The 12,362-nt window shown below is 41.8% G+C and overlaps 1 protein-coding gene across 6 annotated transcripts in view; it reads right to left on the bottom strand.

The window, feature by feature from the left end:
• Window positions 1-8,730: 8,730 nt before the first annotated feature.
• The window catches only part of Golga3 (golgin A3), a 43,362-nt gene continuing 39,730 nt past the window's right edge, over window positions 8,731-12,362 (bottom strand). For all 6 annotated transcript variants that reach the window (XM_055605856.1, XM_055605857.1, XM_055605854.1 and 3 more), the window contains 4 exons: window positions 12,104-12,226; window positions 10,416-10,577; window positions 9,643-9,806; window positions 8,731-8,978 (listed from right to left, as the gene is read on the bottom strand). In XM_055605856.1, coding sequence (XP_055461831.1) covers window positions 8,807-8,978; window positions 9,643-9,806; window positions 10,416-10,577; window positions 12,104-12,226 — 621 coding nt within the window. In that variant the 3' untranslated portion in view covers window positions 8,731-8,806. The remainder of the gene's footprint in view (window positions 8,979-9,642; window positions 9,807-10,415; window positions 10,578-12,103; window positions 12,227-12,362) is intronic.

The raw sequence follows: 12,362 nt of genomic DNA, 5'->3' as shown, positions 1-12,362 counted from the left end.
GCCGCTGGTCTGGGCGCTGGAGAGCGAGATCTGGCCCCTGGGCCACCCAGACTGTGTGCCATCTCGAGGCCAGAGAAGCAGGGGCCGAGTGCTTGACTGCCAAGGGCTGGGGGTGAATACGGCGGCCAAGTCCAGAAACCGTGCTCTGTAGCGCTGCCCCCTGTTGCATATGGAGCTGTTTCTCTGGGAAAACGACGGCCACACCAGGTAAAATGTCCGTGCCATTCTGAAGGATAACTCGAACGACGCCCAGCACTGGGATTAAAGAGGTGTGCCACCATGCCCGGCTGCTAATTGTAATGTTTTGAAGTCTTCTTCGTTTTGAATCTTTGCTGTATACCACAAACTGGTCTCGTGCTGGAGATCTTCCCGCTTGAGCCTGCAGAACGCTGAGGTTACAAGCTTGTGTCACTGTAATTTCACTTCTAACTACAGATCACGAGGGCTCCAAAAACTATGGAAGCCCTTGATGGTGTGAAGCTTCTCAAATGTACTTTGAGCAGTCTTCAACAAGAAGGGGCCAGGCTGCTTGTTCAGAGAAGAAGGCAGAGTGGAGAGTTGCTGGATGCCTGTTCTGTTCAAATGTATATCCTGCCTTCATGCTAATGAGGACTTGATGATAGGAACAGTTCTCGGGTGCTGGAGAGATGGCTCAGGTTAAGAGCACTGGCCTCTAGGTTCTCCCAGCATCCCTCAGTCCCTACCTGATATAGGGCATGGCTAGCATACCCCAACCTCTACCCTAAACTTTCCAGCCCTGGGGCGGGGCTTCCTCTCCTCCAGAGGCTCTTCGCTATATAATCCAAACATTTTGGTTCCCTCTATTTCTGCATTCATCACCTCCCAAATCTTGGAACGCACTTTCTCTTTACCCCTCCTTATGTTTCCCTCTGCATGGTGACTTTGCTGGCCCCGTACCAGGGGACTGGAGAACCCACCCAAGAAATGTCCCCAATAAACTTGCATTTATATAATCTTATTTGACTTGAATTGGCTCATTTCATAGGCGGAGAATACCTACCATTTTTAATTTAGTCAAGCATGGTGGTGCACATCCGTAATCGTAGCACTCAGGAGGCAGAAACAAGTGGATCTCTTGTATTCGAGGCCACCCTGGTCTACAGAGCAAGTTCAAGGGCAGCCAGGCCTACATAGAGAAACCCTGTCTCAAAAACCAAAACACCAAAAACCCACAAAAGATTAATTTTAGACTGAGGCAGATGGGTAAAGTAGTATTAATTCCTTCAAGAAACAGGCCCAGGAATATGCCCTAGGGCAGTGGAGAGCAACTTTTCATATTTTTTCTTTTGCTTCATTATTGTGTTGGAGGAGTTTGAGTTCAAGGCCACCCTGTTTCAAAAACCAAAGACTTGCCAGAAATGTGCTAAGCTTTCAGAGATCCAGCCGTATGTTAAGATATATACAGTTGGTCTCAGCCCATGGCAGAGAATTTAGAGAGAACTGGGAACAGCAACAACCGGGAGCCTGAGACAAGCTAGTTCATACAACCAGGTTGGGAAAAGCAGCAAATCAAGAATCCTGAGCTATGGGTTGTAGTGAGGCCAATAAAAGGCTGGCAAGGAATTCTGGACTTATTTTCAGATTGATGAGGCATTTAAATGTTGAGTAAGCACTGTGATTTTCCTGGTGGAGACAGTGGAGTTGCTGGGGGATGGCTCTGTGCACTGTATTCAAATGCCGATCTAGTGCCTTCTGGCCTACAGGCACACATGCACACAAAACACTGTAGACATAAATAAATCTTTTTTTTAATCCCTTTAATTTTACATAAAGTTATACAAAAGTAGACAAAGGGTAGTGGGATGCATATGGAGATGCATATTTAATGTTCAGAAAACTTCATGTGAGGTGTGTAAGTCAGATCTGCCCCTCCAGAGTTCCTCTACTCTAGGATGCTCATACAGAAGACACGACTATTTTACTGTGAAGGTAAGAACCTGACCCAGATTATGTATAAATCTACAAATCATCTCCTGCAGATACCAACCTCAAGGGGGGGGAAATAAAAGATATGTATCCATGGTGCTACCCAGAGAACTCCTCCATCCTAAGGAGCTGCTGGCACTGACTGCAGGGAAGAGTAAGTGCTTCTTAATCTGGGCTGCTACAACTGCAGCCTAGTAGGTGCCATCTTCAACTCTTAACTGTAGTTCAACTATGGAAGAACACAAAAGGCCTGCGAAGGTGGTATGTGTAACTGTCTTGAGTCAGTCTACCACTATTTTTGGGAGTTAAGCTGTGCCCCTTGTAAAAGGGTTATCTCAGCTGGGTTTCCTGACTATATCCCCTCATGAGAACCTCACCTGAGTACCTAGCTGCTACCATCTGTTGTATTTGAGGAGGTTAGAGTATAGAGGGTGGAAAAGACTAGGGGAGGAGTGCTCTTATCTGTGCTTCACTGGGAGGCCCTCCTTGCTGGGTAGAGGCTTTCCTGGCGCATCCACATTCCTATGAGTACCCTCCCACCTGTGTTCTATGAAGAACTCAAATAAACTCATTGACTTCCCAGAATGAACTTATATTGTTGTTTACATCTCCCCAGAAACTTGAGCAACAGGTTATCAGTTTGTTTTGGGAGCCAGGTTTATGCCATTGAAATAACCATGGGGATGGAGATTGAGAGACCAAAAGATTAAGAATTAGCAGCTATTATTAAGAACTGAAATCTAGTAATGCCCTGAGGGGAAGGACTGCCTTACTGCATTCTTTCCCCACCCACTAGAGATAACAGTTGCTAGGAAACTGGCCCATCCCCTAGGGAGTGACACCAGGTCATTATGGTCTGGGGACCTTCCTATAGCCAATCAATTAAAAATGTAGCATTTTGACCAATAGATGCTTGCCAGGCAGGAACTGCCCCTGCCTTGGGCATGCTGGGAGGGACCGGAATCTATATCACCCAACTAACGTAGGCACAGCGTGCTAGGCTCCCACCGCTTCGGCAGTGGGTGTATGTGGGCCCAAGCTGCAGCTTGTAATTTACAATAAAAAGAACCTCATGTATTTACAGCGGAGTCTAGTTACTCCTGGTCTTTTGGGGTTTGTGAACTGGGCAGAACAGAGATAATGGCACAGATTCTAAGAATTCTTTCATACTTAGGCTTGGGAACTCTCCCTTGTCATGGTTTGAATGAAAATGGCCCCCAGACTCACAGGAAATGGCATTATTATAGGTGTGGCCTTGTTGGAGAAAAAGTGTCACAAGGGGTGGGCTTTGAGGTTTCAGATGCTTAAGCCAGTGTCACTCTGCTTCCAGCTTATTCAAATGCACACCTCTCAGGTACTTCTCCAGCACCATGTCTGTCTGTCTGCCACCGTGACGATAATGGACTAAACCTCTGAATTGTAAACCTCTGAATTGTAAACCAGCCTCAATTAAATGTTTTCTTTTGTAAGAGTGGCAGTGGTGGTGCATGTCTTTAATCCCAACACTCTGGAGGCAGAGGCAAGAAGAGCTCTGTGAGTTCCAGGACAGCCAAAGCTACACAGAGAAACCCTGTCTAGGAAAACAAACAAAAAAAAATGAAAAAAGTAAATAAACTATAATTAATATAAAATAAAAATTATTAAAAAATGAAAAAAGTTTCACAATTTTATTTTGTGTTGAATTTACTTTTGTGTTTAGTGTTGAAAGCTGACTTATTTTTTTCTAGGCTTTTGTCTAATTCCCATTTATACTTACACTCATACATTACTGTGATTATGGTGTCTCTTCACAGTAAAAGAAACCAAAATTAAGGCACCTATCATGAGTGGTGGGAGTGTTAAATAAATAATTTTATAGTTCTCTCCAACACACTTCCTAAAACTGCATAAGCTATCAGGTTTCTGAGCACCTCAGTGATTTAAATACTGAGCTTCCCAAATCCTTCTCCTTTCTCATACTTGATTTAAACTGTGTGGCTTATTAATATTTAGCTGAAATAGGACTCTGATCAAAAATAACGGGTGAATTAAAAAAGAGAAGAAATTCCTTGAGATATGAAAATTAACCCAGCAGAGACTAGTCAGCTCAAGAGCACTGAGCAGACAGGCTCCCAACATCCTCTGCTCTCTGCACACACTTTTGCATGTCTGCTGCTGCTTCATGGTGATGGTGGATGCAGGCCAATGAAGAGAAATGGTTAATGTGCTACTTCTGCTGGTTTAACACAAGGAGAGAATCTTGTGTTAATCTTCCTCAAACTTCAGTAGGACTTAATTATCTTTTTAAATGGTGTGAATCAGCCTGGCGTGGTGACAAACGCCTTTGATCCCAGCACTCAGGGAGGCAGAGGCAAGTGTATCTCTGTGAGTTCTAGGCCAGCCTGGTCTACAAAGTGAGTTCATGACAGCCAAGGCTACACAGAGAAACCCTGATTCGAAATAGACAGATAGATAAATGAAATGGTGTGAAACAACATGAGCTAAAAAGGTACTCCAAGGGGCTGGAGAGATGACTCAGTGGTTAGGAGCACTGGCTTTTCCAGAGGTAGGGAGCTCAATTCCCAGCAACCACATGGTGACTCACAACCTCATGTAACATGATCTGAAGCCCTCTTGTGGCCTGCAGGCACATATGCAAATAAATTACCCATATACATAAAATAAATAAATCTAAAAAAAAAAAAGCTACTCCCAAATATGACAAAACACTAGTACTGAAAATGAAGCTCTCCCCAATGAATTATGAAAACCTTTACCAAAAATAGTTTATTGCATAAAATGTAAGGAATTCCCAAGCACGCATATATTAAAAAAAGGCAAAACAATAACAAAAAGGTCAACATGCTTTTCTAAGTTACAGTTTGTTACCTGTGATGACAGTTTTCCTGGAAAAGCCCCAACATGAAGATTGACTTTCTGGTGAGGAAATTTTTTATAGAAATGTGAAACTCAAAGACCACTGAAATTTTGGATCCTTTAAACTGGACATCAATCCAAGGATCCTGTCAGAACCTAAGACCACTACAGAACAGATTTGGCTCGAAATCCAAACCGCTGAGCATGTTAGGATGAGACTCAGTATATCTCATACCACAGCATTATTCTTATCATTAGGGTCTTTTGTGGATATAAACATGTTTTGTTTTAATCCAGGTGTGGGATGTGGAACTGATTCAGATAGTCCACAGCAGTAAACTATTTGCCTCATGCAGGCAAAGAGGCTCTGCGCTCTTTGCCAGCTGCAGATAGTTTAAATCTGAGGACTCTGGAGAGGGAATAAAGGCCAGAGCCCAGAGAGTGTTGAGGGAGCTCCGAGAAAGAACAAGGCTGCTGCTGCTTCCCCCTGAAACTCCTGGTAGCTGTTGATGCAATGAGGCAAGAAGTTGGAGATTTCCTGAACAGAGGATTGGACTGGCTCCAAGGAACCTGATGGCCCTAAACAGCAGGAAGCAGCTAAGAGAACTGTGCCCCCTCTCCCACTAATCCTTTCTCTCTCCTACCTGGTGTTGGGATGTTGGAAGGGATTGGGGTAGAGTAGGGAGAAAGAGATATAAGAAATGTAAATAAAAGAGTTTTAAAAAAGTACACCAAGGGTCTATCTCACACCGTAACATTATTCTTATCACTGGGGTCCTTAAAAGGCTCCAAGACATTTCCTTTTCAAATATGATGGTTCCTTCACTCTCAGAATCTTCACCTATCAATTTTTGTTTCAAGATACATGAAAATATGTATCATCATGACCCCATAAGCCTATTGCTTTTACAGTATTCATATATTGGTAAAAGTCATGTTTTGAAATGGAAGACGAATTTAACACATGCTTTCTGCTACATACACTAAGACTACCTTCTGAGAGGGCAGGTATTGTTCTCTGTACCCCAAGCCCAAGTAAAGTCCATCTCACATCATCTCAAAATCATTGCCTGCTACAATGCTGTAAAAATCAAAGATCGTGGCATCAATCTAATGTGTGCCATAGAAACGATGGAAAGCTCATGATAATAATTTTTTGAACATAGAAAAAAAGTCATATCATAAAGTAGACAAGCGAAGGTGTCAGGTGCAGGACCTGATACAGCATCTATGATAATGCGCAATATTATACAATGGTAAGACTGCCTGACATAGCAACCTTCCAGACCTGCCTGCAGTTTTTCATGAGTAAACCTAAAATTCCCAGGTTTGGCTACTGAGGCAACAGTAATTCAAGCTGTAGTCACCCAAGAATCAGCTCTAGGAGGTGAAGTAAAGTGAAGACACTTGGAACTAGGAGGGAAAAAGCCAAACCAAAAAGAGAAAAATGGGCTGGAGAGATGGCTCAGTGGTTAAGAACACTGCTCTTCCAAAGGACCCGGGTTCAATTCCCAGCACCCACATGGCAGCTCACAACTGTTTGTAACCCCGATTCTAAGGGATTTGAAATCCTCACACCAATGCACATTAAAAAACAAACAAACTGAAAACCAATACCTTAGTTCAAAGGAAACTTAAAAAATTCAACTTCAAGATGACTTAAGAAACCCTAAGAGAATGCCAGCTCCATTCTAAAAGTCCTCTGAATTACAAATATGAGAAAAGACACACTGGTACACAAAGATAGGGAGAGAATGAAGCCAAGACATGACAGGCCTTTCATGGAACCTAAAGGAACCTAGTCAAGGGCCTGCAAAGTAGACTACAAAGTTTCGAGGAAGTGCTGTTTCTGAGGGTGTACATGCACATGGGAAACAAATCAACTGAAGAAATGGGTTAAGACGTGAAACAAACCTTTACTTCAATGAGTTCAGAATGAGCTTATCCTTTCCTAGGACAACACAACTCACTCTCCGCATAGGAGAAAGCAGCTCTGTGGCAGAGTAAGTCCAACCCAAGTGCTAGTTCTTGGTTTTGAAATTAAAAATACAAGATAAGAATGTAAATTACCATCCTTTTCTAATTTAGAGATAAAAAAGGGTATATTTATAATGAAGTTTTCAAGTATTTTTTTTAAGATTAACTTTGTACAAATTATATACACATTGTAAAAGTTCAATACTTCCTAGGGAATAGTTTTCAAACACCAGGCATCATTGTGGATAGTTCTACTTTAACCATATCAGTTAACCTAATAGGGTATTATAAGAGAACACAGATTAAAAACTTCATATTGAAAAACAACAAAAAACTTCATACTGATTCTCCACAAAATAGACAAAAAAAAAAACCCACTAAAAGACACCAACTGGCTGATCATGGATGCTCAGAATTTTCTTCTTCAGGTCTTTCTCTCTCCCTTCTAATAACATTTCAGACCTTTTTGTTGTTGTTCCAGCTGTTCTGACTTTTAAGGTCATGGGTTCATGTAATCCAGGCTTGTTTCAAACTTGCTATGTAACTGAAAATTGGTCTTGAACTGATTCTCCTCCTGATTCTACCTCTCAAGTGCTGGGACTACAATCATGAGTCACAAAACCCACTTTATTTTAAATTTTGTTCATAAGCATTCACAAAGATTAAAGACTTCAACTCTTCTAACTAGTCAGTATATAAAGTATTAGTATATGATTTGGGAAGCAGGTTGCAACAAATCACATACTTAGTGCTGACTTTAAACAAGACTTTTGTCTCTTAACTCTCTTTGTCTCAGAAGACCACAGCTGCCCACCTTCTTCCAGGTGTCACTCTGACTTCCTGTGCCACCAGGGTAGCTCCTGATGACCACCAGACACTCAGAGTGTTCCATAAATACCATCTTTGGGATGCAGTGTATGCATCCTATAACCCACACAGGCCAAGCTGCCTCTTCTCCAGCTCTTTTCCTCTTCCTGTGCTCTATAAATGCCAGGTCAGTATGAGGAGACTTTGGAGGTCCTCTCATCCCCTACAAGGCCTCAGTGGCTCTGCCTATTTGTAAGCCAAAGTGAGTGGAACCACATAAGGCCTAAAGCCTAAGTGGTCAGTGTTATTCTTGGAGATGCTGGCAGAAAAGACCTTCAGAAATAAAAAGACTAAAATTAAAACAACTTTCTGTGCAAGAATATTTGGTTTTAGGGTGCATAGAAAATAAGTTATATTTCTTAAAATACATTAAAAAAAAAAGTGACATCCCTAAAGCTACATGTATACTGTTTCCCAGTAGCAAATTTTCAAAAGGCAATCAGTAAGACAGTAGGTCCTTAAATAATATAGGTATATGCTTTCAAAAGACTTTCAATATTTATATATACATTGTATATAGGTAGGATAGTTTGAAAAACAAATGAAATAAAAAGCAAAAGGTGCAAATCAAAATTCATTTCTGTAGGAAAGTAAAGGTCTTAGCGAATGCAACAGTAGAGACCACTAGGTGCTGATGCCCACTGAGCTCATTCTGCATAGTTCCAGATAAGAACAAGTTACTGTCAACACCCTATGTGTGTCTATAGCCACACAGAAGATCCTTCCTTCTGCAAGTACCTGTTTAAGTAGATTCAGATTTCACCAGCAATCCAAACTCTGATGTTTTTAAGATTTGGTCATTTCGTGGGAAAAGCTAGTTGTGGTTTAAAATGACTATTTCTTTAATCTTTGACTCATTCAGTTATTTTATTGAGACAGGGTCTTTCTGTGTAGTCCTGGCTATTCTTGAACTCAGAGATCTGCCTGCCTCTGTCTCTCAGGTGCTGGGATTATAGGAGTGTGCCATCACCTACCTCCCAGCTCATTTAGTTACTTTAATCCTTGATAAAAAAGTAAAATGAAATTTGAATCTTATTTTTCAAAAACAAAACAAAACAAAACAAAAACAACCAGAGCACTCGATCAAGATCAAATAAATAATATTGACAAGAGTATTCCTTCAGCAGCCACAAATACTTGGTGATGAGGACAACAGTAGTCATTGGCCCAGCTCTTCTCTGGAAACATTGTTTTGACTATGTGGTTTTGTGTCTCCCCTGGGATGAGCATGCTCTGCTGGAGCAGCTTCCACCTGAGCCCATGAGGTCAGGGACTCATGCACAGTGATGGCATGCTCCTCCATCTGGCGCTGTAGACTGTCCATTTCCTGCCTGGGGAGACGAGAGAAGGCAGAAGAAGAAACCCTAAATCATACAAGGATCAGACAGAACCACTAGCCATAGCTCCCTTTAACAAGCTACCGTGGATGCAATGGGCTCACCACCATATGTGGTTCCCTCAAAGACCAATAAATGTATCACAGACCAGCAAAATCAGCCAGAGTCAAAGAAGGCAAAAGCCCCTGACAATTTTTCTCACTTTGGGAAGAAGCCAGCAAACAATCTGGCATAGGTTTCTGTTTTCTGAGAGGTACTTCCATCAGGAATGTGAGAAAAACACAGACCTGAAGGCCTGATGCTAATTAAGTTGCTGTCTAGAAGCTGTCACCTGAGGCCATTGTCACAAGGTCATCTGCCTATCAGGGTCCTATGCGCTATAAATAGTCCATGATGCTGTTCTCTTCTGTGTTAAGCTAGGAGGCTTGGCCTACAGGGGATAGGTGTAACACCTGACCTTTTAAGGGCCTTCCAAGATAGTCTACTTAGCTATTTTCACCTTACAACATGGACCCCAGAAGCTCTGCCAGTAAAAAGCTTTTATTTCAGAAGAGCTTCAAAGATATAGGTACTCTAAAAACAACAGAAGAAATTCCCCCAGGAAAAACATGTCATGTCTAAAGGCCGAACAAAATGGAGCATAGAAAACAAATCATACTTGAGCTGCTGCAAACAGCTGTTGAGATTCTTGAGGGGCTCCTTGCTCACAGCAGGTGGGGGCCTCAGCAGCTCCTCTAGCAGTGAGGCTGGGACAGGACAGTCTGGTATCTTGATGGGTGTTGCAGGACTGGAGGTGTTGGACTCACCTTTTGGCTCTTTCTTCTGTTTATAAAAGCACATCATTAGCCCCTCTACAGCCCTCCTCATTCTCCACCGAGACAATTGACCTCCCCTATATCCCCCCTCTGAGAAGACTGAATTGCCAGGTTTATGAAGACAGTCTGACAGTAAGTAGGTTAAGAAATACCAGCCAGTCCAGTAATCCTAATGCACCTAGTTGCTTAACTTGTGCCTACAGGAGAAATAACTAACCACTGCATTAGAGCTCTCTTGTGGGAGTTTCCTATGACACAAACCTATACTTTGAGCTTTCCTAAAAAACTGCCAAGTATTTGAATCCTCAATCAGGGAAGATATTAGCATGAGACTCCCACCTGAGCCCATCCTGAAGCCACTGTGTCCCACAATGACAGCACAGCAAGATGATATGTGTTCAAGAGGAGAAATGTTCTCTTGGAAAAGGTACCAAAAAAAGTGTTTTGACTCACTGTCCAAGCAGACTTCTCTATGGTCTTTGTGTACAGGAGAGTTTCAATGTTAGTTAAATATATTTGCTGATCTGTGAATGACTAGAAAACCTGACAATATCCTGCCCAAACAAATCTAAATGAGATAGACAGTTAACTTGTAAAAATGCAACCTAAATCCCACCTTGGCTGCACCACGGCGGAGATCCAGCTTGAGCTGTTGGTTCTGCTGCAGCAGAGTCTTCATGCTGTTCTTCAATTCAGACACTTTCGCTTGAAGCATAAACTTATCCTTCTGGGTCTCAGACAGATCTTCCTGTACCATTTCCAACTCAGACTTGATAGTCTAAGGAAATGATTAGAATTTTTTTTAAGCTAAAAGATCCTAAATACCTGGTGTAGTGAGCAGAACATACCTATAATCCTGATGAGGCTCAGAAGGCAGAAGGGTTAAGAGTTCAAGGCCAGTTTTAGCTACATAGCAAGTCTGAGGTCATAAGAGCTACATAAAAACCTATCTAAAAAACCAAACATCTTAAAACACACTTTAAAGATGTACTTATTATGTATACAATGTTCTGCCCACAAGCCAGAAGAGGGCATCAGATCTCATTACAGATCATTGGGAGCCACCACGTGGTTGCTGGGAATTGAACTCAGGTCCTCTGGCCAGTGTTCTTAACCTCTGAGCCACCTCTCCAGCCCCTTAAAAAACACTTTGAGATGTTAATTTGTATGTCAGTTTGGGGAACATATTTTTTGCTAGGATAAGTTGTTTTCATCTCAGCAGTTTCCTCTATACTTACCTAGGCATTGAAAAATTCACTGAACTCAAACCCAGAAGTAAATTATCCTATATTTAATTACCTATATCTGTGTTTGTGTGTGGGTATGTGCCGCATATAAGTGCAGGTGCCTGTGGAGGCCAGAGGAGAGAGCTGAGTTTTCTAAAGCTGGAGTTACTTTTAGTTGTGAGGTGCCCAATGTGGTGCTGGAAACTGAACTTGAGTCCTCTGGAATAATAGCATGAGATTTGAATTGCTGAACCATCATCTCTGCAGGTCCAACCCTTAGTATTATTTTAAGATTCACTGATTTATGTGTGTGTGTTTATTTGTGTTTATGTATAACACAAACATACAAGAGCCCCCAGAGCCATAAGAGGGTGGGGCTCTCCTAGAGCTGCAATTGTAGAAAGTTGTGAGCTTCTGTATGAGTGCTGGGAACCAAACACAGGTCCTTTGCAAGAGCAGTAAGTGCTCTTAACTGTTGAGCATCACTCTAGCACCCGACACTTAGCATAGAGACTTTTCCAAACAGCAATGTCTGCATGGCTACAGTAAACTCCAAGAATCTTTAAATTCCAAAGTCTGCTATCCTAAGAAATAGTATAAACCAATCTAATGACTTGACTTTTTTTTTTTTTTTTTTCTTTCCTTTTCTTTTTAAAATAAGTGAGGAATATTACCAAGTTATGTTTCTGGTCCTTTCCCTAAGTAGTAAAGACTACTCATTTGAGTCTTCATGGAGAAGTAGATCATAAACTAAGCATACACTGCATATGGACCCTACTCACTAGACCTAAAAACAGATGTTCCTGGTAGATACAATTCACACAGCTTAACAAAGGGATAGTGCTTGGGTTTTTCTCAGTTTCTCCTCCATTGAGCAGTGTAACCTAAACCAGGTAACCATTCTAAGTATTATTCTAAATTGGGGGCAATGTCTTCAGATCACAGGGGTGGGGTTGGGAACCCAGAGGATGACCCAACTCAATGGGAACTGTTGTTATATGTGTAACACTCACTCGGCCTGGTAGGGACTGTACCCTTCTATCCAGATCCAGGGATCTGGGAGAGGGACAGAACCAACCTGCAGTGTTTGTTGTGTACCCTCTAGTTCTTTCTTGCCCTGTTGCTCTGTCAAGTCAAGCTGCTGCTTCAGGGACTGAATTTCACGTTCCTTCTGATCCAATTCCCATTTGAGATTTTCCATCTAAAAGAACAAGGCACACAAGTAAGTCAATTTTAAAATCAGTTCTAAGGAATCTCTACTCATCTTTCAGTATTACATTAAAAAATTTTAGATAGATAGATAGATAGATAGATAGATAGATAGATAGATAGATAGA

This window comes from Psammomys obesus, unplaced genomic scaffold (genome assembly GCF_907164565.1).
Source record: "Psammomys obesus unplaced genomic scaffold, mPsaObe1.curated_primary_1811, whole genome shotgun sequence".
Taxonomy (NCBI): domain Eukaryota; kingdom Metazoa; phylum Chordata; class Mammalia; order Rodentia; family Muridae; genus Psammomys; species Psammomys obesus.
The sequence above is the reverse complement of the archived record's forward strand: the minus strand, read 5'-3'. Positions and strand labels throughout refer to the sequence as shown.